General features: G+C 44.5%; 1 protein-coding gene across 1 annotated transcript in view; it reads right to left on the reverse strand.

Moving 5' to 3' along the window:
- Positions 1-1,219: 1,219 nt before the first annotated feature.
- Positions 1,220-27,029, reverse strand: part of RAD9B (RAD9 checkpoint clamp component B) — a 650,494-nt gene continuing 624,684 nt past the window's right edge. Inside the window, exon 12 of the mRNA XM_069620274.1 lies at positions 1,220-1,351. Within this exon, the coding sequence (XP_069476375.1) occupies positions 1,220-1,351 (132 nt within the window). The remainder of the gene's footprint in view (positions 1,352-27,029) is intronic.

The raw sequence follows: 27,029 nt of genomic DNA on the forward strand, positions 1-27,029 counted from the left end.
AGTAAGAAACACAATAAGTGATTCGATTTGGAATGTATTCCTTGATTTGTTGGGATAAATAACACTTTTATATTTCAATGGTTATATTTTGATTTGATCTAAATGGATAATGTTGTTCAATTAATGTAAACATGCTAAGTGCATTGGCATGCAATTTTAGGTTTGTTTAATGGAATTGGAATACATAATACTGCTCCTGCATATTTAGGAAAGGACTGCTTTTGATTCAAGAAAGCTATGACAGTAAAACTGTGGAATTTCCATTACCATCATCAATTGAATGATTGATAGGAAATATTAATCAACCTATTATCATCGTCAGGGTTCACAAACGTTTCCTCATCACTGTATTGTCCTTAATATAATAACAATAATGATTATTATTATTGTTATTATGAACCACGAGGTAAGCTGCAGATATGGCAAAGATGTATGCTTGGACTCTAGTTTAAGACATATGCGTGCTCCACAAAATAGTATACACCAATGGTTTTTTGGCTATCTTTTTTTTTTCAATAGCAGGAGCAGAGTATAGGACAATATAGCCTGCCTTTCCAACTTCTTTCACAATGCTCTAGTGGTAGAACCATCTTGAATGTAATGCATCGGGCACTAGAAGTAATATTATTCTGGACACAAAAAGTGTGGATGAAGGAAGAAGAATATTTTAATTGATTATCTATCAGTGCTGACGTTCCACCTTTGCCATCATTTGTTGGCCATCTTTTCTAAAGCAGCCACCTATTCAAAACATGGGCACATTTTATCCTGTTTCACAGATACTGTACAGATCCAGCATTTGCAATGTGTATATATTTATTAAATGGTACAATTGAAAAACATTTGTTTTAATGATATGGTTCCCGCCCATTTTACTTTATCAACTGAGTTTGAAGTTCACTGAAACCACGCATTTAATCTGTTCCTTGAACTTCTGTGTTACTGTGTCAGCATTTCCCTTTTAACAACCTATTTGCTTCGACATATCTAATATCTTAATTTTCCTTTTAGAACATACTGTGTATTATGGCACACATTCTATCATTATTAATAATGGCACTATGTATTAACTGATAGTGGGCTTAAAGTACAAATGAAAAATGAAAAAGGAGCCATAAATGCAGAACTGTCTAATTTTACGAATTTCTTTGAAAACAATGGATATCCACATCTGTGTTAGCAGTTTTCTCACATCGTCACGTTACAGCTAAAGCATGTACTAGAATGTTTGGGATTTTTGTCCATTATTCAAATCTTCTTCACTATCGCTTGCTGTGGCCAGGCTGTAGGAAGTCAGGTTGAAGTCTTCTTGCTGATCGGATGAAACTGCACCGAAGAACAGTGTACTAAACTAGGGACAAATAAAAAATGAATATTATGGGTGGCTGTCCTAGACTTGTGATAACAGTTCCATCATTCATAGCTGTAGTGGATCGTAAGATACTGCTGCACAGAACGATCTTGTTTTTTGAGAATTGTTTTCTGCACAATTGCAAGGAATAAATGACAATGCATAACGAAAGATCATATTTTGCTTCTCCTGATATAGATTGGGCTTCCTTACAAGTTTGCCGGTCCAGAAACAAGAGTGCCGGTAAGCTCACTGGCACCCTTGTTTCCGGACCGGCAAACTACAAGTCTCCCTGCCAGGACCGCTGTGCCCGACAGGTCTGACCCTGCCGTGCACAAATTGGCCACAGGAGCACCGGCACCGTCAGTGCCCCCAATAGGAATCTATGGGAATGGGGATTAACAAATGTACCAGCGCCTGACTTCCCGGCCGCCAGACTTGTAATAGCACAGTGGCACCGGTAAGTCAGGCACCGGTAAATTATTACAGGTCCGGTGGCAACCCGCCGGTAGCACCGGCAGGGTTACCGCCAGACCCGTAATGAGGCCCATTGTGTCCTTGAACACTCCATTTGCTGTTTAATTGTAAAGCAATTGCAAAGTGCTGGACACTTCACCCAAAACACTCTGCTATCATGTTTTTAAAAAAATTGTTCATTAGTGTCAATAGGTTCCTCTCCTACAAGCTTAGTAGCTCCTGTGGCAGGGGAGCCAACTAAATAGGGTGTTCGAAACGTGGGCTGAAACTGCTAATCTCAGACTGCGGTCTGAGCAGCCTGCCGCTGCTTCCCCCGCCCTGCCATCTTGCCCTCCACCCTCCCTTCCCGTAAGTTTTTTTAAATGTTTGTACTCCCCCCCATACCTTTTGTTTCGGCGGCTGCAAGAAGCTGCAGCACCTGCACTCCCTGCAGGCTGCCACGGAAATGCCTTCCATCTCCATGGTGGCCATTTTAGTACAGTATTTTGTTTGAATGAACGGGACGCTGCACGGTGTCCTGTTCATTCAAATAAAATACACTGATCTCAGCACCCCAGGTTACGGGATTGGCAACCTGGGGTGCTAATAGCGTTAACACCCTCTCTGGCGTGCCGAATCGGGTGTTACGGTCCGGGGACTTGAAGCTCAGGCCTTCAACTCGGGCCCCGGGCCGATAACACACTTTTTTAATTAATGGGTAAAATGGTGCATTTTCAGTGCTCTCTCTGTGAATAATTGTGGAAAAAGCCACCCAAGTTACAATCGATTCTGTGGAGTTACGCATAAAAAAATCCAGTGGATATCCAGTCACCAACAATACATAGGAGCATTCTCCTAAAAATGTTCAGCATGTATTTATCCCAATGTAATGCAGCATTTTCACTCTAATCACACACTTGTGCTGGCTTTGCTGAATAATTCTAGTAATGCAACTGTAAGAAAACACTGACGATTTCTTTGCCTACCTATGCCAGTATTTCTGGCCACTGTAAGAACCCACTCGTCTTGGCTTTGCATAATAATGCTAGTTCTGTCACAGTAACAACACCCTTGTCCTGATTCTGCCCAATAAAGCCAGTACTGTATGAACACACCAATGATGGTGTTGCAAAATGAGCCAAAGGCTGGGGCAGCCAACAATGGTTAAGTGCACACTTTATTTTGCTATGTCTAATAATGCTGAAAGCGTAAGCACGATGCAGCCTCACAAGGATGGCTAGAACATTAGAAATGATGCTGCTTGTCTGGTAACAGTTATGTGATGTTTCTCTTCTCCCAGCACAGCTCAGCACACTAGTTCCAGTGTTACACAACCTCCCCTCTGCATTCAGGGTCCACAGATCACTGCCTGTGTCGTGGTATGAAGGCCTAATTTTCCCATAGTCTAAGCCCTTTGTAACTAAACACTTAAAAATACTCATCTGGGATCAAACCAAAGCACAAAGTTTACTTGACACAGAGTTTTAAAATTAATTCTCTTTTTCAGATTTGTGATTGTGTGTCATTACTTCAGCATATAAAATAGATCCAATAAAACAATCATTCTGATCGAGCAAAGTGAATAAGATAAAATTGTTAAATTATGGGTTGTGCGTCCGCACTGGCAGCTCAACGGTTGTGGGGCCACAAAATGAGACACAGGGAGCCGTGACTGGGATCTCGGACGGACTGCCCCTTGGGGGGGGGAACTCCTATTTATTCCAACAATGAAAGGCAAAGTGCACCAGCCCAAGATCTTCAGCTGTGGAGCGGCTCAACAGTGTATCTTTCGCCACAGGGGTCATGTAGAACGTTGCATCCACCGACTCTGCTTCATGGCGCACAGTGCTGCTGAATGCCCAATCCAGGGGTAACAGTGATGCACCCCCATATGTGAAGATGCGAATCTTAGGGGCTCGCAGGATCGGAGTCTGGCACAGTTTGCGGAACTGAGTCGCAGGCATGATGTTCACAGAGGCTCCTGCGTCCAGGATTGACATGGAACACTGTGACTTCCTCCAGTGCCCTGAGCCGCCCAGACAAATGGCAGGCACAAAGAACGCCTCCTCGATGTCGACAGCACCCTCGAGCCTCGATAGCACTGAGAGAACCGATCGTTTGCCCTCATCTATGGCTGCAACATGTCGATGTCTGAGCCTCGGACGCATCAGGGGAGGGTGAGATGACTGAGACACCGGCCAAGAACCTCTGCACATCTAGGCATAGTGATTGGGTTTGCCACACCAGCCACATGTGGCTCCAGCTGCAGGGCAGGCTAGATCGTGTAGCAGCATGCCACCACAGGCGACACAAGGCTTTGGATGTTCCTCTGGCACTTTCTGTTGGACTTGCCTCACCTGCCTGTTAAACCGTCCTCTGGCCCTCAATGATCCTCTTGCTGAGACTGCCTCTATCATCTCCGGCCCTCCTCCTTTGGACGCCTCTTCCATCTGGGCTACTCTGTAGGCCCACAGATCCTGCGTGCGAGCCAGCTCCAAAGATTCTCTGCAAAGGAACATCCGGTTCCTTCAGGATCTGCTGTCGCAGTGCAGCAGAAGAGCAAAGCTATATGATTTGCACCCTTATTTTGTTCGTTTCTTCATAGAGGCGGCATGACATGGCTAGGTGTCGCAGGCACGAATGGTAGGCATCCAACGACTCGGCCGGTTCCTGATGAGCCTGACGCAGACAAACCCGCTCATAGTCGTGGTTAACCAGCGGCCTGAAGTACTCCTGAAGTGCCGTTTTCACTGTGTCATACGAGTTGTCGTTGATCTACAGTGTCTTGACTATTTGATGTACTTCACCGCCTGTGTAAAAGAGCAGCATGGCCTTCATGGCCTTGCCATCAGTCTCTTTGGTGGTGTCGAAGAACATCTCCAGTCTTTCGACCCACATGTCCCACGGGGGTCCTAACGTTGCTGGTGCTCCTGTAACATCATATTCGGGCACTGGGCACCCCATGAATCCCCTGGTGGTGCCCTGCGGGGCGCTTCTCCCCCCATCCACACGGGACGTAGACATCAGGGTTCTAGTGGCCATGGATGTGTCAGGGTCCTCCTCTAGGTCGGCATCCAGCATCCTTGCATTGCAACCAGCACCCAGTATAGCCACCCGGCACAGTGATGCAGCAGACTACCCCATGGAGAAACCCCACCCTCTGGCCGCACACGCACTCCTGGTCTGTGTGTGGCCACTAGTCAAAATATCTTGGCAGGCTCAGAGGTGTGCTCCGTCTCTCACCTGCTGAGCAGTCCCTGCCCTGGGAGATGGTTGGCTTTGGTGCAGACCAGCCAGCAGAGCAGTAGAAGGCACCCCTGGCAGCATGAGCACCGCTCCCTGGGGCCGCTTACCAGGAGCTGACAGCACCAGTAGTGCCTTGTGGGGCTGGGAGCTGTGCCCGTCCTACCTGCAGCCTTGTGGGGACCTCACACAGCGCCACCCAGCAGATTGCGAGAGCAACGGGAAAGTCTCTCCTCCCCGGCACACAAGATATGGCGCAGTCAGACCGCGTTGTGGGATGGCCCGCCTACCTTGTCGCCATTTGTTGTGCGGTCCACACCGGCAGCTCACAGTTTGCTGGCCCACGAAATGAAGACACAGGGAGCCGTGGCTGGGATCTCGGAAGGTCAGCCCTGTGCTAGGGCGGACCTCACATTTATTCCAATAATGACGCAGCTGTCACCTGACAGGGTGACAGCACATGCCGTAACATTATGTATTTATGAGTGCAGAAATAATTTGAAGAAACTGTTGTGATCTATCCAATATGTCTGGAGGGAAGAATAGTTACCAGTTGTGCTGAGGGGAGTTTATTAACTTGTTATTAGGGCACTAAATCTCCTTTATTTAGTTTGAAATCATATTGTTGTTAAGAAACAAAGCAAGATGACAGTACTGGTCTTGGAAGTGACATATCTTTTGTGAAGAGTGGTGTAAAGAGCTTAGAAGGATCAGTCTAGACCTGAGTCTAGATGCACCATTTTTGTGAGAAGTAGTTCAATCTCTGCGTTTTCGAATACTAAAATTGAACTTAGTCAAATCTTTCCAGTACAAACATTTAGAGTGTGAGAGTGCAGTCAGCACGGCCGCCAATCAGAAGCTTTTGATCTTTTTCATTGGTAAAATAAAGTAATTCCAAGAAACTAAATCACCACAAGAGAAATGATCAATTTGAACTTTAAAAACAAACAATCCAATTCAGCATGTGCAAGAAGTTGTTGAACTAGATGGACCTAAGCCAGTGGCATAGAGCCAGGGCGGTCAACTATTGGGAGACAACAAACAGACCACATTGCCAGGGTCCCAGTGAGTTACCATGAAAGTTCACTTCTCAGTAATTACTAGAGCTCATCATCTGAGAATAAAACAACACTGAAGTAAGTGTAAAATAATGGCTCACAGAATATAGAAGTGTGAGATAATGTGATAATTATCACTGTTTTAGACATGCAAAAGCAAAAACCAGTAATAACACAAGGTTATATGATTAACCTATCCCATTTATCATCAAGCAAAAAGTAACAAATCAACAAAGAAACCCCTTTTCGTTTGTTTCAACATTTTATTCCATTTCGATAGGCAGCAAAAACAAACCTTATCTATTTTGGCGTTTCATTTACCCTGGACAACAGATCCTATCTAGGAATCACAATACTGCACGAGTAAAGGTATAGTTCAGGAAAAAATGTCACAGAAAAAGACTTGCCAGGAAGCCTAGGGATAGATAGGTAATATTGCATTAGGTATCATAATACTACAGTTAGAAAATATTAATGAATGTAAATGCATGCTAAGGTATTTTATCATTGCATGTGAGTCCAGATCGCGGACCAGCCAGAATTAGTAAGAGTGTGGTGGCCTGTGTTTTTGTTCTCTTTTCCTATGTTAGCACTATTCTGCAAATGCTCCTCTGATTCTATTGGTTGAATAGTGTGACAAATATGGATTGGTCCAGACAAAATATCTTAGGCACGAGAGATAAGTATTCAGTTCAGCAGCAGGTGGCAAGTATTGTATGGCTCTAGGTCAATCGTTTGTTCATAAGCAAAGGCCAGCTTGTTGGGTATTGATGTAACCGTCTGCATGATGCGTGCGTGAAGCTGTGTTGGGGATCCTTAAAGTGAAAGAAAATAAAATTGGAGTAAAGGACCCTCGCGTGTGATCACGCAAGGGATCTTTTGTTCTAATTTAGAAAAGAAAATCTTGTTACGGGCAAGCAGAGCATCGTGCCTAACTGTTTCAACCAGCCATCAATAGGGTTGACTGACGCACTGTGCCTATTCACCGCCGCTGCCCGGGCCTTCAGGTTGGCACTCCCCTGGCAAATATCAATGCTGACCCCCAGGTGGCCCCCAATCACAGCCGGTAGCCAGCAGGCCTCCAAAATTACTGGTGCTCGCCACAGTGGGGAGTGCCCAAACTTTTCAGCCTTCCTCGGCTGTATAAAATTGGAGGGGCCGCCCCCCTGTCAGGTGGCCCACCAGGACTCCCTGGGTCACACTGGCAGACGTGGCCAAGGTGTAAGAGTTGTGGGCTTCCCAACTCTGCATCTGATTGCTGGGCTGCATCACGCATACACAGTCCAGACCAAGTAAAGACTTTGGGGCCCTCACACATTGCTACTGCTGTTGCCTGCTGCTGTCTGTGCCACAACAAGACAACAAATGAAAGAGAGACAGAAGAACATCAAGAAAAAGCATCAGCAAGGATCTTGAGACAGCCCTGGCCAGGCTGTCTCCGAAGTAAGGTGGTTTTATATATTGTTTTGTACAGTGCACTGTATGGCCTTTACAAAACATATACAAACACTTTTAATATTTAATATTTAAAAGGACTCTTTATATATTAATTTTTAAGGTTTAGATAAGCAGCTGCTTAGGTTCAGTTATTTGTATATAGTGTCTCTTGAGTTTTGCCTTTTTTTTTTACAAAACCCTCAAAAACACTGCTGGTCTACCAGAAGAGAACTTCTATATATGAAAATTTAACTAAAAGAACCATAAACCAGCATTCCTTTGTCTGCCTTTCCTTTTGTGTGCCAGTTACTTTAACCTAGTGCCTTCTTTCCTTAGGGGTATTTGAGGAACATCCTGTCCAATCTTTAACATTTTCTCCCTTCACTAGGGTGATATTGGACCCAGATAAGTGGGATTGGAGGCAGATAAGAGGTGGGTCAAGTATTCAGTGGAGGTATATAATTATAGTGGGCCTCATTACAACTCAGGCGGTAAGGGTTTTACGGCGGCGTAAACAGCGCCGACCCTTACCGCCTGAGTACGAGGTCCCTTAGCGCCATGGAGTTTTTAACACCTGCTTTTAGCAGGTGTTAAAATCCATGGCGCTAAGGGACCATGGAGTTAATTACGCCACCGTAATTTACGGTGGCGTAATTAACGCCTTCCCCACTCCCATTATGCCCTATGGGGCAAAATGGGAATGGGGAAGGGTAAATGGGTAAATGGGGATTTACCGCCCCGCCAAGGTTGGAATGGGGCGGTAAATCCGCCAACCACCATGGCGTAAACATAGTTTACGCCATGGTGGTAAAGTCACGGCCCAGGCGGTAACTTACCTCCTGGGTCGTAATGAGGCCCATTGTGTGTCCGCCTACACCCGTCTCCCTATAAGGTGCGTGGTACGATCCCCCCGCTACATTGAGTTGCTAGTAATAGCCCTGATGTACATCCACGGGTGGTCACCATGCTAAATTGATTAAGTTAATATAGAGATTTGATGACTAATGTCATCAATACGGAAGAAGGACTACAGCAGTACGGGGTGTCAGAATGAATGATGAGGAGGTAAGTATGGCATTTTAGTTTAAAAAAAGATATTTTAGCACCCAAATGTGGTCATTGCAGATGCTAAAGTGGGTCCTAGTGATAACCTAATGACAAGGCACGCTGAAGTCAAGCTGCTTAGAACAGCGCCCTTGTACCCGTAATATAGGTCATGTTCTGAGCAGCTTGAATAGCTGCACAAAAGCCACACTATGCGTGATAATGGTAGTTGGTAATCTGGACAAAGTCCTGATTTACAAAAAGGTAAAATATGTGTGAATGCATCAGCCATTCGGTTTGCTCAGGACACATGCTTTATCTATTGATCCAATCCTGTGTCCTGAGCTGCTGGCACCCACCCTCTTCCACAAGTGTGTCTTACTGCCTGCGGCTCCTTCCTCAGTGGGGTGCCTCTGTAAGGTGCTTTTGACCTTGCCCAAGCCCATTTCTGTGACACGGTCAGGGGCAATACACTTGTCTTGGAAGCAAGATAACGTGGAGCAGGTTCGAATCCTGGCCCAGCACTTAGAAGCTGCACTTTGGCATGAAGTATGATATAAGAACCCAATTTAAATATTATTATAATTTATTTTAACGTAACCCCCTGTCATACGAACCCCAAACCCCAAGATGGTCCCAACGAGCATGGCCAGTGGTCATACCCATTGCCTACTTTGAAAGGGGCTAGGCCAAAGACCCAACTTTGCCCACAGTTTGTTTGTACATTAACTAGGTTATTCCCACTCTTTGAAGACTTTGGGCCTCAGCACAAGTTGGGCGGTCGTTCTTAAATCTGGCTGTAACGGTATTAGCGCCACCAATACCGTTCCGCTGAATCAAGAGTCAGCGCAAATACCGCACGACCCAAAATGTATCGGCGCTATTACAGCCTGCGCTATTACCGCTGGCGCTAATAGCGCAGACAACAGAAAGCGCAAATACAGTTGTATCACAAGTGCATTTTCGGCAGTATTAGCACCGAAAACGACACTAATACAACTGAGAATAAATTAACCCAGGTATCAGGAATCAAGCCACAGGTGAACACAATGCTCATCAGAGGGCTTCATAAGACCCACCCAGTCCCAAACACTGTTTCCAACACCATGCTGCCATTATTTGCTGCAAGCTGGGACAGGCAGCTGCTCAGGCTGTGCCTGGACCTTCAGATGTAGGACAACCAGACCAGGGCACAGGGAGTACAGGGGGGGGGGTGGTAGGGTGGAATGAGGAAGAGGAGGAGAAGAGCACCCCCAGCAGGTGAGCACCCATCCCCAGGGTCAGGCCATCACCCTGGGTCCTCAGTGACACTCAGTTAGTAACTGAGTACCGCAATACATGAAGAAATTGGGAGCAGGATTAACATCTGCACAGCTGTGCCCCCATTGGTGAAGCTGGTGGCAGTCCTCCAGTTCCTGGGGACAGGCACTTTCCAGCACTCCGTGGCCATGATGCATGGCATGGCACAGTCAACATTCTGCGCAGTCCTGAGCCAGGTGCTGGATGCCCTTTTACGCCCTGTCAACCAATACATCGCACTGCCCCACACCCAGGCCCAGGTGAATGACATGAAGGCACGCTATTATGCCACCGCACAACTGTCCAATTTGATAGCAGCCATCGACTACACCCATGTTGCGTTGGTGGCAGCCCAGGCCCATGGGATCGTCTATCTACAGGAACTGCAGGCACTACCACTCCATGAACATGCAGGTGACCTCTGGCCCTGACCTCATCATAACCCACTGATGTGCCCGCTACCCAGGATCCACCCACGACTCCATGGTCCTACGCAACAGTACACTGCCAGGGTACATAGATAGGCACAGAGGACAACGGACCTGGATAGTGGGTGAGTACAAACTCCGCCACATATGCACGTTGAAGCACAATAAAAAAAGGGGGGATAGTCACAGGAAGCATTGCATGTCAAGAGGAGGCACTGGAAGAACCCGTGCAGCCCCTGCAACATCGATGGGGGCATCCAAGGGTGCATGCACACGTTTGACAGACCTGAACACAACAGTGATGGACCCACACCGCTGCCATCACAATGACACATCAGACCACATGTAGCACAATGCATCTTGAATGTGGCACTTCGCAGATCCACACAGCAGCACCCAGCAGCATGTCCACCCACGTGCAGTTAACCCAGACACGCCACAGAACACACGCAACAAAGTCACTGTGTGCATGTACAGGACAAGTAATTAATGGCATAATATATGAATGATGCACACCCATCACACATACACATTGCATGACCCGGATGCACACAAGAATGCTCACAGCTAATAATTGCCGGATACATTAAGACTGCAGACCCATGCATGATACAAATGACTAGTGTCCATATTACACCCCATGCAGGTGAATCTGGATATCTGCAGCTGGCATGGCTGATGACCCCTGTGTGTGACCCACGCACACCACATGAGATCGCCTACAACCATGCCCACAGCCGGACCTGCGTTTGCATAGAGCGCACATTTGACCTCCTGAAGGCATGATTCAGACGCCGAGACGGCACTGGTGGGACCCTGATGTATGCCCTGACAAAGTAGGGAAAATAGTCTTGGTGTGTGCTATGCTCCATAACATTTGCCTAAGGAGGAATGAGCCTCTACCCTGCGATGCTGACAGGCCACACCCAGGGGAAGATGGCGATGACAACCATGTGGCAGGAGCCAGGGCAGACACACGCAGGGATGAAGTGAGGGAAGGGAGAGTGGCCCGACAGGCGCTAATAGACAATTACTTTAGTGCGTTGACCTGACCCAGTACACAACATGCACAATGTGAATAAAGAGCACAAAAATGCAATCATGAATAACCGATTTTTATGTAAATTTTTCAAACTCCATCCCCCTAACCCCCACCCACCACCAACACCCCAGCACACTATCCACCAACACCCCAGCACACTATACTTCCTGCCACCACCCACCACCAACACCCCAGCACACTAATTCCCTGGTCCCCCCAACCCTCAACTCACCAGCACACTATACCCCTTCCCCAACCCACCAACAACACCCCAGCACACTATCCCACCTCCCCCCACCCATGACCGTGTAGATATCAAGGCCAGTCAGGCTGACAATAGTTATGCCATTCATGATGGCCGTGCCCTCTTCCACCGACATCATCCGGGGCGCGTGAGCGCAGCTGGTGCAGGGATCTCTGCCTAGGGGAGTTTTGTTGTGATTCCTCCATGGGGGTGGTGGAGGCGGATGGAATAGAAGCTGCCACCTGCAGCTGCTGGCATTGGAGGGCATTGCTCTTCCTTAACTTCTCGGCTAGGGCAGAGACGCCTTTGCACAGCTTGCGCACCCTCTGCCCAGACCCAGTCAGTGAGACTGAGCATGCGTCCACGGCTCTCCTGGCCCACGCATTGTTGCGGTCCATCCTCCTTGTGGCTGCATGAGTGGCCTCACTGATCACCTGCATGTGCTGGCTGTGTGCAGTAGCAATGTTCTCCAAATGCCGCTGTTGCTCCTCAATGTCACTTAGCCGCTACATGACTGCACCCAGGGCTGCCTTTGGCTCGGGTGGTGAGGTGGGACGTTGCCTGGCGGGGCTGGCAACTGGGGAGCCATAGGAGCTGGTGTCAGTGTCTGGTTCTGGGGTCTGTGCGCTCCGCCGGAATTCTAGGCCCAGTGGCCTTGGGGTGCACTGAGTTTTCCGAACTGGGCTCTCAGGTGTGTTGGGTGGTGGAGTGCGGCGACTGTGGCCAGGTGTCGGAGCCGCTGCCGCATGCAGGCCGTTACTGCTGCTGCTGCTTGCCCCTTGTCCCTTCTAGGCGGTGGCTGTCGGGGCTGTGTCCTCCCTGGAAGCCTGGACTGCTACAATGTTGTCCTCACTGTTAACAGGTGTGCTCCTGGCGGGCTGGTCTTCTGGTGTGGTATTTATTTACTTTATTTATTTATTTGCATTTATAAAGCACACAACAGCCCTGGGGCATTGTGGTGCTGTTACAGAAGTCTCAATCAGGATTACTTAGGTACATATATAGATCACAGTATGGTACAGAAATAAAATGACTGTGGCATAGTAATAGGCATTTACAAGATAAGGCAGGGTATGTTACAGAGGTTACATCGAAACTACTTGAGGGAGGTGCCTAGTTGAACAGCTTGGTTTTCAGCGCCTTATGGAAGGCAGTGAGGGAGGTTCCCATCCTGATAGAGAGTGGCAACGCATTCCAGTTTTTGGGAGCTAAGACAGGGAAGCTTGTTCCTCCAGCTTTGGCTCTTTTGAAGGTTGGGAGAGTGAGTAGATGGGATTATTGGATCCACTTTGGTCTGAGAGAATGTTCCCAGTGATTTTTTTCTGACAGATACAGGGGTGCAGAATGGGATAGGTATCTCTTAAGGTCAAGTAGTGCAGACTCGGTTCCATGACGTGGCGGAAACCAGATTGCCTTTTCCCCAAGATGTTGTTGATCTCTAGATAATTCTGGATTTGCAAGTATGCAGCTTTATCCAGAATGTTTAGCAAGAAGGGAACGGTTGTAATGGGCCTATAGTTATTGGATGAGTCAGGGTCAAGGGATGTTTTTGTTAGCAGGGATCTAACCCATGATTCCTTGAGGTAGGGAGGAACGATCAATGCTGTGAGGAAGGGTGCTAGTGATTCTCCACACTCTTTAATTAGGTTAGCTGGACAGATATCGCCTTTACACAGAGAAGGCTTTTTATTTTCCACGATAGTCATGATTTCTGACTTAGTTACTTCTCTAAAAGCAAAGGGCTCTGAGTTCTTGTTAGCCTGAGTGGCTATAGGTGCCAAGGGCACAGTAGATTTAGGCAAGGCGTTGAATTGGGAGTTAATGTTGTTCTGGAAGGTGTTTATTTTGTTGGGCATGGCAGTTTGAATTTTATTGCACCATGCTTCATCTTTCACTGTTTTCTGAGTGTTAGTAGGGGGTATGGCTAATTCCCTGGATATTGAAAACAGCTGTTTGTACTGCGACTTGGCATTGGAGATTCTGAGATTGTGGGCTGAGGATTTTGCTAGCGTGATGGCTTTTTTGTAATGTTTGGCAATGGTTCTGTAAGCTGCTAGTGTGGAGTCATTTGGGCAAGATTGCCATTTAGTGAAAGCTGAGCGCTTAATTGTTACGCTCACCTGTTTCTCACAGGGGCGTCGATCGGACTCGGACAGCTTGGGTCTCCACCAACGTGATGCGTAGTGAAGAGATGACAGTCTGGACTGGCCTGCCTAATCTTGTCTGCTGGATTCGTAGAAGTATTCTCCTGCAAGTGGAGAAAGGGATTTAGCCACCCGTGGACTTTAGTGATGGCCCCCCCCCAACTGTTCTCGTTCTCCGCACGAATCACCTCCGATATCCCCTCTTGGTAACCTCACCTTATGTTTTTAAATGATGAGCTCTCCATCCTGCATGGCATGCCGGGGCGCGTAGATACCAGTTACTTCACTGGTTTGAAGGTACTGGAGGAGTTCCGGAGGAATATTGACTCCATTGTCTATAAAGTTCAAAGAGTTCAATATGTCCCTCGTTAGGTTGCAACTGGGTCCAAAAGAATATTGCCTGGAGGCAGCTGATGGCGTTCAGGTAAGAGTCTGTATTACCAAACACTGTCCGGTAAAAGTTGCATGAGTTTAACTTGCTGTTTTCTCTCCCTTTATAGGTGCGGTATAGAAAGATGCGGCGAATTAAAGGATAATACCTCCGGTGGTAAAGCAGGTAAGCCTATCGTGGCAAAGAGATTGTCTTTGTCGGTTTTCTCTGCTCACCTTGTTATTCCTTTTGTTTTCCCCCCAGGTGCTGGGTTTTGACGAAGAAAATGATGGAGGCAGCGCCGAGTTGAAAGATTCGGTGGACTGGTGAGTATAACGCGGCGCTGCTGCTGGTGAAGCGACGCGTGCTGATATAATGTCCTTTCCAGGCTCGGAGATGTGCTGGGTCCGGAATCAGGTAAGGAATCAAATAATGTCCCTGATCTAACCTCTTCTCTTTTATTTTCCTTTTGTCTAGGAGCTCTGGATTCAAGGCGGGCGTGGCAGAAGACTGGATGCTGACTTGCAGACACGGTGAGCGTTACGCTGCTGGATGCAGAATAACACGAAGCATGAGCTGCTGTTCGGGTGTGGTTTAAATAGCCTGCAAAGTAGTCCCAGGTAAGAAGTTCCCCAGAACCACACCCGAGTAAAAAAATAGTCCCTGTAATAAAATAGTCCCATCCAGGCCTCACATTGGCTTGGACTCATTTGCAGCATGGTCTGCATAAGCTAAGTAAAGTCTATGAGCCTGGCGCCTATGGCGCCAGGACTCATTTCTATGATGAGCCTGGCGCCTAAGGCGCCAGGACTGAATACAAACAGCCCCCAGCCGGGGCTGTTTGGGTTTTAATGAGTATCTGGATGCCTGCTCCCGGGGCTGATGGACTCGATCCGGATGCCCAGGGTTAGGCATCATGACATTAATGGACCTTAGGTCACTCAGCCCTTGGGTAAACCATGAGTTGAAATGTTTATTGGTTTTGGCACGTTTTCTCTCTAATGGAGCAATAGCATCTATTGCTTCCTTAAGAGTGGAGTTGTAGAGATCTACAAGTTCCCCCAGGTTATTGGAAAAGGGAGGCCTTAAGGCTGGAACCTCTAGAAATGGTACAAGCCTATCTTTGGTGAGGAGACGTGAAGATCTGACCATGGCTGAAGGCACAGATGAGGTCGTTTTGGTGGGGTTTCTAGCGGGGATGTAGTAGCGAAACCCTGCTGCGTGGGATGCACGCTGTTGTCCTCACTGTGAACAGTTGTGCTCCTGGCTGGATGGTCTTCTGGTGTGGAAGCAAGACCATGTGGCAGTGGGGGGCAGTTTGTGCCTGGGGGGCAGTTTGTGCCTTGGGGTAGATTTGCATCCCCTTTGTAGTCCGGTGGTGCTGGTGGTGGCACGGAGGTTGGACGTGTAGATGGCCTTGCTGCATCCCCATTCCCTGACACTTCTGGTGATGCTTATGTGCCTGTGGGGGACATAGGGGATGGCGTTAGGAAACACTCCGTCACGTGTTTTGTTATACTTGACAGTTATTGGATGTTGAGGGTTGTGGCACGGGGCTGTTGGAGTGATGCACAGGCCTGGCATGCTTCCATCTGGTTGTAGTTTGCCAACAATGGGGTCATGTGCTGGGGTACGGCATTTGGGGGATTGCAATTTGATGTGGTGGTATGGCAGGTATATGTTGATGGCGTAGCTGTTGCTTGACTTGCATGCATCTGATCCCCATGACCTACTTGGCTGGTACACCTGATGATTGGGACAGCTGGTACTTGTCACTGCCAGGTCCCGATGCTGTGCCCCCACCATGGCTGTGTGGTGCATGGCACTTGGATGTGACCCTTGGATGGCCGCTCTACTGCTCTGGCTTACAGGGGTGGCCTTGGTGCACTGGCACATGGGCGCCGACATAGGTGCCTATAGTGGCTCCCATGCACTGCCCCCAGTCGCAGTGCCCGGCTCATGGGTAGTTCCACTGGGAAATTCTGTGCTGAGCTGTTGTAGTTACATGCAAAGGGGATGGAGAATTTGACTCACCTTCAGCCTCCTGGGTGCCAGTGCCTGCCTCGGATTCTCCAACTCCCTCAATCACCTCGATGTTGATCACAGTGCTACAATTTTCCTCCCAGGGTGTCAGGTCCAGTACAGATGCTGAGCCTCCACCTGTGAACATGCTGTCCTATCGCTGGTGGGACAGGATTCCCCGGACTCGGACCTGCAGGTCCTTCCAACGCTTGCGTCAGTCTTCCCCGACAACTGCCGACACCTTCTGGCTCACTGCCTGCCACATCTGGGTGCAGCACTGGGTGGATGTCTTCTTCTGCCTTGCTCCATATAGCTCAGCATTGTGGGCAACAACCTCATCCATCAGGACAATGAGTTCTGCCTCTGTGAACTTAGGTTTTCGCATACGAACTTGGACTGCCGTGTCCCTTTCCCTCTCCTGACACATGTTGGACGGTCTGGAAGTGTGGATGGCTGCCAGGGGCTGTGATTTTGGATGGATTGTGATTTCCAAAATGGTCACCGCAGTGTTTCCCCTTCTGGCAGTGATGCATTTCCCGCAGGCACTAATAGCGGGAGCTAATAGCGTGAGAACGAACAAGGCCAAATAACCTGTCTATGGGAAGGTGCCCACTCGGGAGGGTCTACAACCACGCTTTAGCTCACTGTACCTTTCACAGAGGCGACATATCGATTTGCATATCAGTCTTTGTCCCACCCACAAGGACAGTCCAGCACCAAAATGCTAGGCAATTCTCCTCTGAACAAAAGTACCAACAGCAACCCCAGATATGTGATTCGGCCTAGTCAGACCTCATCAGTGAGGTGAAGGAGTGCCTCTCTGAGCACAGTGAGCTATGAAAGGTACAGTGAGCTAAAAAGTGGTTGTAGACCCTCCCGAGTGGGCACCTACCCATAGAACAGGTTATTTTGCCATGTTCGTTATCAGTAACTGGGCTTCCAGACCTTTTTTTGTGCATGTTATTTTCTGAAACTACACAGACAATTGGTATTACCTTAACTATACTATAGCTATAGCTATATCTATATATTAATTATTTGAAAAAAAATCATTTTTTTATGAATGAGTTAAGGTTAAACCCACAGTCTACAAACGAAAGAAATCAGAATGTTAATGTAACAAAAATATATTATCACTATTAGCAAACTTAGCAACATTTAAATTATAATACTTTACATAATCACAAATACACACAAGCAATTTCTACAAAAAATGATGACTAAATAATGCAAAACGTATATAGTTACAAATGCAGCCCAAATGCAATACACATTGACATAAAACAATAAAATGCTTTCACATTTTTATCAAACAAAAACATATATTTCTAAAACAAATTACATCATCTTCACTGTAAAAAATGTTGCAACCCAAGCAAAATATTACAAAACAAAAAACAGGGTGAGTTAAGGTTACCATGACAGTTGATTTAAATATAATATATTTTAAAATGTATTGATGATATACATTTATGTTGTCACCTTAACATTATGATTTGTTTTGTTTGTACACTTTAAGGTTTTGTTGGTTTAACCATAACTGCTTTGTACATTTTTTTCCTTCAAATAATGTCCTGTTTTTTTGGTGTGTAATTGTCTGCAAAATGTTTTTAAGGACTATTTAATTTTATTGTTACATATTATATATTGAAATGAAATGTATGACCACGAATGCTTGTTGCAATTGTGTTATTTTGATCTAGTTGTGTAATATTGAAATTGTTTATATTTAGAAAATGTAAATATAGTTCTTTTGACGGCCTCCACATCCCATCTTTAAAGCCGTTTCTTGTCTCCAATTTTGATGAGAACCTTTGAAAAAGAGTCGAATTGAAAATACCACTTTTTGAAAATTCCTATTACATTTTATGTACAGTAGCTTTTAGAAAAATACCAACTAAAGGTTCTTCAGGTTAAGATAAGAGTACTTTTATTCACTTGCTCAATTTGTTTGAAAAAGTAGACTTGCATGTTATTGATATTTAAATAATATATTTTCTTGACTAATTTATTTTTATATATGTTGGCACTTTAAAATGTTTTTAATTAGTAAAAACTCATTTTGTGTTAATATGTTTTGTACAGCATGTATTTATATATATATAATTTATATTGTGTTGTGTTCATTTTTAACATGAATGGATTCATTATTTTAAATTGGTATCAAATGTATTTGTCTTTGTTGTGTTTTATGTGGCAGGATTTATAATTATTTTTAAAAAATAAAATTTTATTTTAATTTGAAAATATACACATTTATTATTGTTAAAATAATCATATTTTAGTGTAATACATTGATTCGTATCAAATAGCAACATCCCATATTTATTAATACACACAAATGTATGCATTTAAATTTTAAATGAATAATTTTAGTATGTATACTATTTAAAAAAAAGATTTTGTTTTAATAAATAAAATAAAAGCATGTCTTAAATTATGTTATTTTAATTTTTGAAGATGAGAAGCTGCATTTGTTTCTCCTATTGCAATTATTGTTCCACATTTTAAGCAGCCTAATAAAGAATAAGCATACTCTGGATCAATACTTGATACATTTGAAAGCGACACACAATCACCAACACAATCATCAACTTGATATGTTTTAGGATCCTTTGAAGGTACAAGTTGATTTTCTTTTTCTACAGCTACTATGTGTTTTGTTTCAGTATTTTTTTTTGGTTGTACAAACTAAAGCACAACAGTTTTTTATCGAAGTTTGTTGGTAGTTTAATTTTTGTAAACATTTCTAAAATAAATCTGCTCATGCACATTTTGCATATTTGCTAACATTGCTGAATATCCTAATTATATTTTTGTGGGTTACCCATTTTAATTTTGATTTGCTGATGGTGCAAATTACTTCTATTTCATTTCTTTTTGCAAGACCTTTATTTACCAAATGGAATTGTTCCAGATGTAGTTTTGTTTTTGCTAGTACTAGCTCTTGAAATGCTTGGACTACTGTCAGTACTACACAAATGTAGTTGTGATACGTTTTCAGTTGCTGAAGTTAAAGACGTAGCAATAGTAGGTAAATTATCTTTTTTTTGTGTTGTGGGGCACGCTAGTTTTACTTCTGAAAATATCACTACTTAAAAGTGAAGGAGTTTTAAGTTGATTTTTTTGCTGATGTTATAGGAGTCGCTGCTGCAACACTTTTAGTTTTTTTATTTTTAGTTATATCAGAAGCTTTATTTTTAGAAGAGCCAAAGTGCTGCAATGTGGTTGTTTTGCTTGCACCATTGAAATAGTACTGATAGTTGGACTTGTAGTAGTAGAAATAGGGAAAATAAGTGTTTTCTTTTGTATTTGTGGACTTTAAACTGTTGGAATAGTAGTATGTGTATTATTAGGTGAGGTATGTTTTGTTTTTTGTGGTGTAACAACACTTTCAATATTGAAGCAGTGCTAGAACTAGTAATGTGCACTGAAGGTTGATTTTGTATTTCTATAGGCAAAGTTTGTACTGTAGAAATACATTTTAATTTACTCTGAGTGGTTTTTAGTAACTTTAGGTGTTTTGCGTAGTGAATTAAATTAATGAGATGTGGTACATGTAGCTTCAGTGTTAACAATGGGAGTATTTAATAATGTATTACTATTTTCTGATCTACGGGCCCGGAGGATAGCTCAGGGGCAAATCGCTCGCCTTGGAAGCAAGACGATGCAGAGCAACACAGGTCCGATCCCCGGGTCCGCGCTTAGAAACCTCTGGGTATTGAGAATGTTATAAATAACCAATTACAATTACAATCTTCTTTAAATGTTGATGTTTCATCTAGACAAAAGAAAACATCTTAAATATAAAATGTTGTGCTGTTTACTATACACACCTCTCATGTACACCGGTATGTTATAATTCTAAAGAAATGTGATGCTACTTCTTACTTTTGTATAAACATTTTGTATATAGTGGTATGCATGGTACACTAGTGGCTTAATGCGTATTCATATTTATTTTGCATTGCAAACATATGTGAATATTGCATACACATTTGTTGAAGCTATGCAGAATAGGAAGCCTATTGACTCAGCCAACTGTTTACTGTACACCCTGGTACATTATAATTGTAAGGACATTAGATGCTACTGCTTAAATTTGTTTAAACCTTTTTATGTAGTACTATTAAGAGTACGTGTAAGCCTACATTCGTATTTACCTTTGCCATCTTCTCCTAATGTTGATGTTTCACCTATAGAAAAGAAGACATGTTGTTACATTATAAAATGTTGTACTGTTTACTGTATACACCTGTATGTTATCATTGGGAGGACATTTGATGCTGCTACTTACATTCATATTAGCATTTTGCAAATGTTGGTGTGTAAAGTACGGTAGTGCTGAGAGTCATATTGACATATTTGTTATAGTGCTATTAATGATCCATCACCAACCTCCACCTTACATGGACCGAACACACCCAGCCGAACTGCGACTCTCTACAGGAAGCACTCAAAACCACCTTTCGGCATACATCGACCAACATGCGCCACCGAAACAATGCACCTGCAAAACAAAACCATCAGCACCCTGATACACACAAGAACTCAACCTCAGCAAAAAAGTCATCAGGAAACAAGAGAAAACCTGGTGCCGCTCCAGGACTCCATCCGACCATGTGCTCCTCAAGAAACTCTGAGTAACCCGCTGACAACTCAACACAGCCAACACCTCCTACTATCAGAACACCATAGCAGAAGCCGACCACAAAAGCAGAGCCCTTTTCAAAATGGTCAAGCACTGTGTCAACCACCACCCACCCCTGCCATACCACACTCCATCGAAAAATCCACCGCCATCAACAGCTTCTTCATCGACAAAATCAGCAATATTCGCCAGCACACAGACACCAACTCTGCATCCACAGACACACAACACTCTTGACAGAGGACCTGGTAGAAACCCTGGCCATCCTCAAAGCCACATTGTATACAGATGACATCCGCCCAGCATCCATCCTCAAGACCCTCCCTGCAGAAGCTGTCCCTCCCTACCTGGAGAACAGCTACGTAACTCAAAGCACCTTCATATTGACCATAAAAACAGGACAAATCCTTCCTCTACTAAAGAAACCCACTCTGGATCCCGACAACCTAGGTAACTGTCACCCAATCACCCATCTTCCCTTCCTAGGTAAGATCACTGAGAAAGTGGTCACCGCACAACTGCAGCAACAGATCGACATCAACAATTTCCTCCAAACCTACCAATCCAGGTTCAGACCCAGATGCAGCACAGAGACAGCAACCATACAGGTGGTCGATGATGCCCTCAACATCCTTGATGATGCACACCCCTGCCTCCTGGTTCTACTCAACCTCTCGGCTGCTTTTGACACAGTAGACCACCATGCACTTACGGAAACCCTATGTCGGCCCATAGGGATCAGCAACCTTGTCCTCCGCTGGTTCAAGTCCTACCGCGCCAAATGTCAGCAGTTCGTTCAGATGGGCTCCTCTAGCTCACCAATGCTACCCGTCACCTGTAGAGTCACACAGGGTTCCCTCCTCTGCCCAGTGATATTCAATCTGTACATGGAGATGCTCGGAGCCCTCCTAGCCACACACAACATCCACATCCACCAATACGCCGATAACACACAACTATACCTCAAGTTTGACTCCATCAAGGACATCCATAGGCTCAAAACCTGCCTCTTGCTGATCTAGTCTTGGATGTCCAGTGCATACTTGAAGCTCAACCTCTCCAAGACCAAAGAAGCTACTCCTCACCAACAACACCAAACACCCAGATATACAGACCTAGCTATCAAGCATAAACTCTGAGGGCTTTACACCTGAGCTCAGCTCCTGCGCCAAGTCCCTTGGATTCCACATCCACAAACACCTCTCCTTCAAGACACAATAGCTTAGAAAACTCAGACAGCTTGGTATCAGCTCTCCTTCCTGTGGAAAGTCAAGCCGTTCCTTCCTCCGGACAGCTTTAGATCCACCATTGAAGCACTGGTCCCATCCCACCTGGATTGGGGAAATGCACTCCTCAAAGGCCTCCCGTCATCCTCCCTTGCGCCCCAGAGAAATGTCCTACACATGGCTGCATGCCTCAGCAAGGGTCTATGCATATAAACCACATCACCCCAGCCCTCACCGACCTTCACTGGCTCTCACTGCATGCACAAATCACCTTCAGGTCTTGCTGCATAATCTATAAGGCAGTCTCCCTCAAGTCACCCAGCTACCTTGTGGAGAAACTCGGTCTTCTCTGCCTAGTCCCCAAGACTATGGCACCTCCACCCTGTCAGCATCAGGTTTGCCCCCACACTCCTACAATTTAGAAAAGAACTCAAGACCCACCTCTTCAAGGAATCTCTCTGCCTCAACAACCAGGCCATCATATCGCCCCGCACGCACTGACTTGCTAGATGCTGCCCGCCTGTTTCCTCCCCACCACCCAGTGCAGCTGTACCCCTCTGTATCCCACCCCTCTGTATATCTCTTCTGTTGTTACCTCTGAAAAGTTCTCCGTTATACATCTGTACTGTTGTATACCTCTGTAAAGTGCTCCCTTATGTATCTGTATTGTTGAATACCTTTGTAAAGCGCTCCATTGCTTCTTGAAGCTAATTATAAATGATGATAGTGGCTACCTGTGTATTATTTTTCATTTACCAGTCAAAAGATAACAATTTTGTTGAACCTATGCAGCATATGAAGCGTATTAACCTGTCCAACTATTTACAGTAGACACCTGTACATTATAATTGTAATGACATTAGATGCTACTGTTTACATTTGTATTAACATTTTCTATCCAGTACTATTTATAGTACTGTAGTGCCTACAATCATATGGAATTGTGCATATAGTGCCTACGTTTGTGTTGACATTTTGTATATGGAGCTATGACCAGAACGCAAGTGGCTACATTCGTATTAAGGACAACAGATGCTACTGCTTACATTTGTATTGACATTTTCAATCTGGCACTATTAATGATATGCTAGTGCCTACATTTGTATTACCTTATTGTATATAGTGTTATTAACACTACGCTGGTGGGTACATTGGTATTTTTAATTTAGCATGAAAAATATAACTGAGTACACCTGTATGTTATAATTGCAAGGACATTACATGCTACTAATTACATTTGTATGAACATTTTCTTGTGTACTATTTATAATATACTAGTGCATACCTTCGTATTGAGCTTTTGCATATATTGCTCTTAATGGTATGATAGTGTTTTAATTTGTATTGCCATTTTGTATATCTTGATATTGCAATCACCAGTGATGTCATCAGTGATGTAATCTCTGATGTCATCAGTGTGGCCATACTCTGCGCAAGAGGGGGCACGTAGTTAAGGTGGCTCTGCTTAAAATGGCTGCTGAATTTGAAGGGTTTTGTTGCGTTAAACTTTCACTGTAACGTCTCTTTAACCAAGGTTTTCCAGTGTGTGTGTGTGTGTGTGTGTGTGTATATATATATATATATATATATATATATATATATATATATTCAGTAAAAAAACTTTATTAGAGCAATTTTATGGATAGGTTGCACTAATACAAACCTATGAAATTCAGTGAAAAAACTTTGCGGACATCCCCAGACCTCATCATGTGACCGTACCCGTGCATCATGACGACGTGTCCGTGAACAGTTTTTGTCACTGCGGACAGTTTAAAACTGCATTTTTGGCCAATCTAGGAACTTTCTAAGTGAAGGTTTAACCCTTCCAGAGCTGCTAGACCCATTTTTAGTTCATCTGTCAATCTCTTACAACTTTTCAAAGCCTATTTTCGGCTCGATAGTCCACGGACAGTCACGTTGTCCACGGTCGGTTCCTCTGAAGGGAACCACCCATTACCTTTACTCATTCTCAATCTGGCTATCCAGGAGAGAGCAGTTGACAGCACCTGCTTTGCAGAACAGCTTCTGTTGCAGCAATGGCATCTTTAATGGCCATCCCCCATTCCCAGGGGCCACCGCCATCACCGACTGGACAGGGGAACAGACACAGTGATGCAGAACAAGATGAAGATGAAAATGAAGAGGAAGATGAGGTAGAGGAAGTGCCTACCTCCAGCACTGGCGTGAATCATGGGTCTGGCAGCTTTTCACCACTGTTGGCGGTGTACCAAATGCTCGGGCAGATAAGGTTAGATGCACTGAGTTCCACGTCGTACCTAGTCACAGAAAACCTGGTCTGCACTCCTACGGTACCACCTCCATTCAGCGCCACACCAGATCCAACCACCTGAGTGCTCTGAGAAAGACTGTTCCTTTCTCAGGGAGAAGCAGGTTGACAAGTTCTACCCCATCTTTCTCAACTGCTCCTGCAACCACATAGGCAACTCCTGTGGGGCAGAGGATCCCGGTGGCCAACCCGCAGGCCCTACAGAACACTGTTGACCCTAACCTTTTGAGGGTCACAGTACTATGTTTGTACTGCGATGCACCGATCTTCAGGGGGGTGCAGTTTCATGGTGCTTTCGAGGCAGCAGTCCAAGGAGCATGAGAGACGCTGCACCTACCTAAATTTAAGGCCTGCCCAACATCTTCACCTGTCCACCTGCTCCTCCATCTCTGTGGTTGGTGCACATTCCCTCCCTTCCTTCCCTACCCCATAACCTTGACTTGCCCGTCCAACAAAAAAACTAAAAAAAGCAAAAACAAATATAAAAACACAAAATAGAAAAAATGTGTTCCTTTAGGAGCCACCTTTCACAGTTAAAAAATAGAAGTAAAAAAAAAATCACAGGACCCTTTTGCAGCCTGATAGTCCACAGGCATCTAGAAAATTCCAGGCAAGAGCTGGGGGAATTAAAATCAATTGACTTGTTTTTCGTTCAAAAATTGTGGCTCTTAAAAAAACCTTTTTTGTGTTTTTGGTTTTTATTTTTTGGGCTTTTGCTTTGTATGGGAGAGGCAAGGTGAGGTGGGGGATGGAATGGAGGAAATGGAGGCAAAGGCCAAATACTTAATTACATATTTTATGTGTTCACAGAAACTGCTTTAATGCATTTTGAAGATGTTCAAGAAAAATCTGATTGCCAACATCAGTCTGATGTACTCCATCTCTTTGAAAAATGTTGACACTGTCAAATTTGATATTTGCATTATCAAAAAATGTCATGCAAACATCAGGCAAAAAAGCACTTGCAGCTTTGTTAACATTGCGCCTTTCTTTTTCAATTTGTGAACAAATAAGTCTGAACGCTTCTGCATTTGTCTCTGAGAGATCCGTGAAAAAAACATTTTCGAATGTGGAAACAGTCCTATGAACTTCCCAAATGTATCCTTTATTTCAAACTGTAATGAAATTTCAGTCACATACTCCAAACTATTCCCTCCACAGTGAACAAAAATGATGTCCGGATGCTTCAGATTAACCATTCTCTCATAAAATGGAAGCAATTCTGCCCACTTAATTCCACAAACTCCATACCATGAAACTTCGAATTGTTCTAATCCAAGATTCTCAAACAATCCACAGCGCTCAGAATACACCTTCAGCCAATGAATCCAAGAGTCTCAGAGAATCCATTCACTCTGCTTCCTCAAAGACATAGCCCTAGCCATCTTCAGTGCACTCAACAAACAAAACTCCTGCTACCATGTCTTTCTGTACACCACAGCAAAGTTACCTGATTGGCTGATCGCCTGGGCTTCTGCGGACATCACAACTGTCCGTGGTCTGCACAATCCCCTTTCCCTGCCAGGCATCCTCAAAGGATCCGGATGCCACGTGCGATGTCCGATGACCATCACGATGTATGTGGACAGCATGTCCAATTACAGGGGGTCAGGGGGAATACACTCAATTTAAAAACACTATTCTACAATGGTGGCTCTTAAAAGAGCCTTTTTTGTCTTTCTAATTTTTATATCCTACACCCAGTAACACATGCTTTCCTATACACTCCACATTTTCCCATTTAATTTGTTTACATGAACGTTTCCAAAGCATTTTAAACATTGAAAAGAAAATGTGATTCCCCACATCATTTAAATGCACTTCATCACTCTGAAAGGTATTTACACCATCCAACATGATATTTTTATTCTCAAAAGATGCCATTCCTAAAGCATACACAAAAGCACATACACCTTTATTAACAAGCTTTCTAGCTTTTTAGTTTTCTGGACAAAATACATTTGGACATCTCCATATTTGCCTGGATTAATTGCAGAAAAAAATAATATGCACAGTTGGAAACAGTTCCATTAGGCTTTTCAAGAAATCCTTAATGGCACACTGCAACGAAACAGCAGTCACATGGCCCAAATGTGTGCCTCCACAAAGCACAATAATAATGTCTGAATGTTTAAAGTGAACGCTACTCTCACAAAATGATAATAAAGTTGCACAGTTCAGCCCATAAACTGCATACCGGGAAACTTCCACATCTTGCAATCCAATAGTAGCAGAGATGCCACAAAATTCACTATAAACCGTCAATGAATGCATCCAAAAAACTCCCACCATCCACACACTCTGCTTCTTAATAGCAATACACACATCCATCTTTAATGCACAGAACTAACAAAACACCTGCTACCCCGTCTTCCTATAAACCACAAAATGTCATTAACTAGTCCCAAACCACAACAGGGACTTGTTGCTGATCTACACCTCACAGGGTATAGAACCTTTGTTAGGTATATGGTAGATATCACATAAGAACAAAATAGGGTACATATTGCTTTTAAGGCGTATACTTATTTCAATTTAAACTATCAATGTGTCAACTACACGCTATCTCTAAACAGAAGCACACCCTATCCCTATGCAGTGTGCTATCCCTAGACGAGAGGTGGGGCACTGCCTATCTAATAGAAAAGGTAAGAAGAACTATCCCTAGATCTACAATGTATTGGTTGAGTAATCTAAAAAAGGCAGAGATCAGGTCCCAGCATC

Source organism: Ambystoma mexicanum, chromosome 10, assembly GCF_040938575.1.
Source record: "Ambystoma mexicanum isolate Mex_15411 chromosome 10, UKY_AmexF1_1, whole genome shotgun sequence".
Lineage (NCBI taxonomy): Eukaryota > Metazoa > Chordata > Amphibia > Caudata > Ambystomatidae > Ambystoma > Ambystoma mexicanum.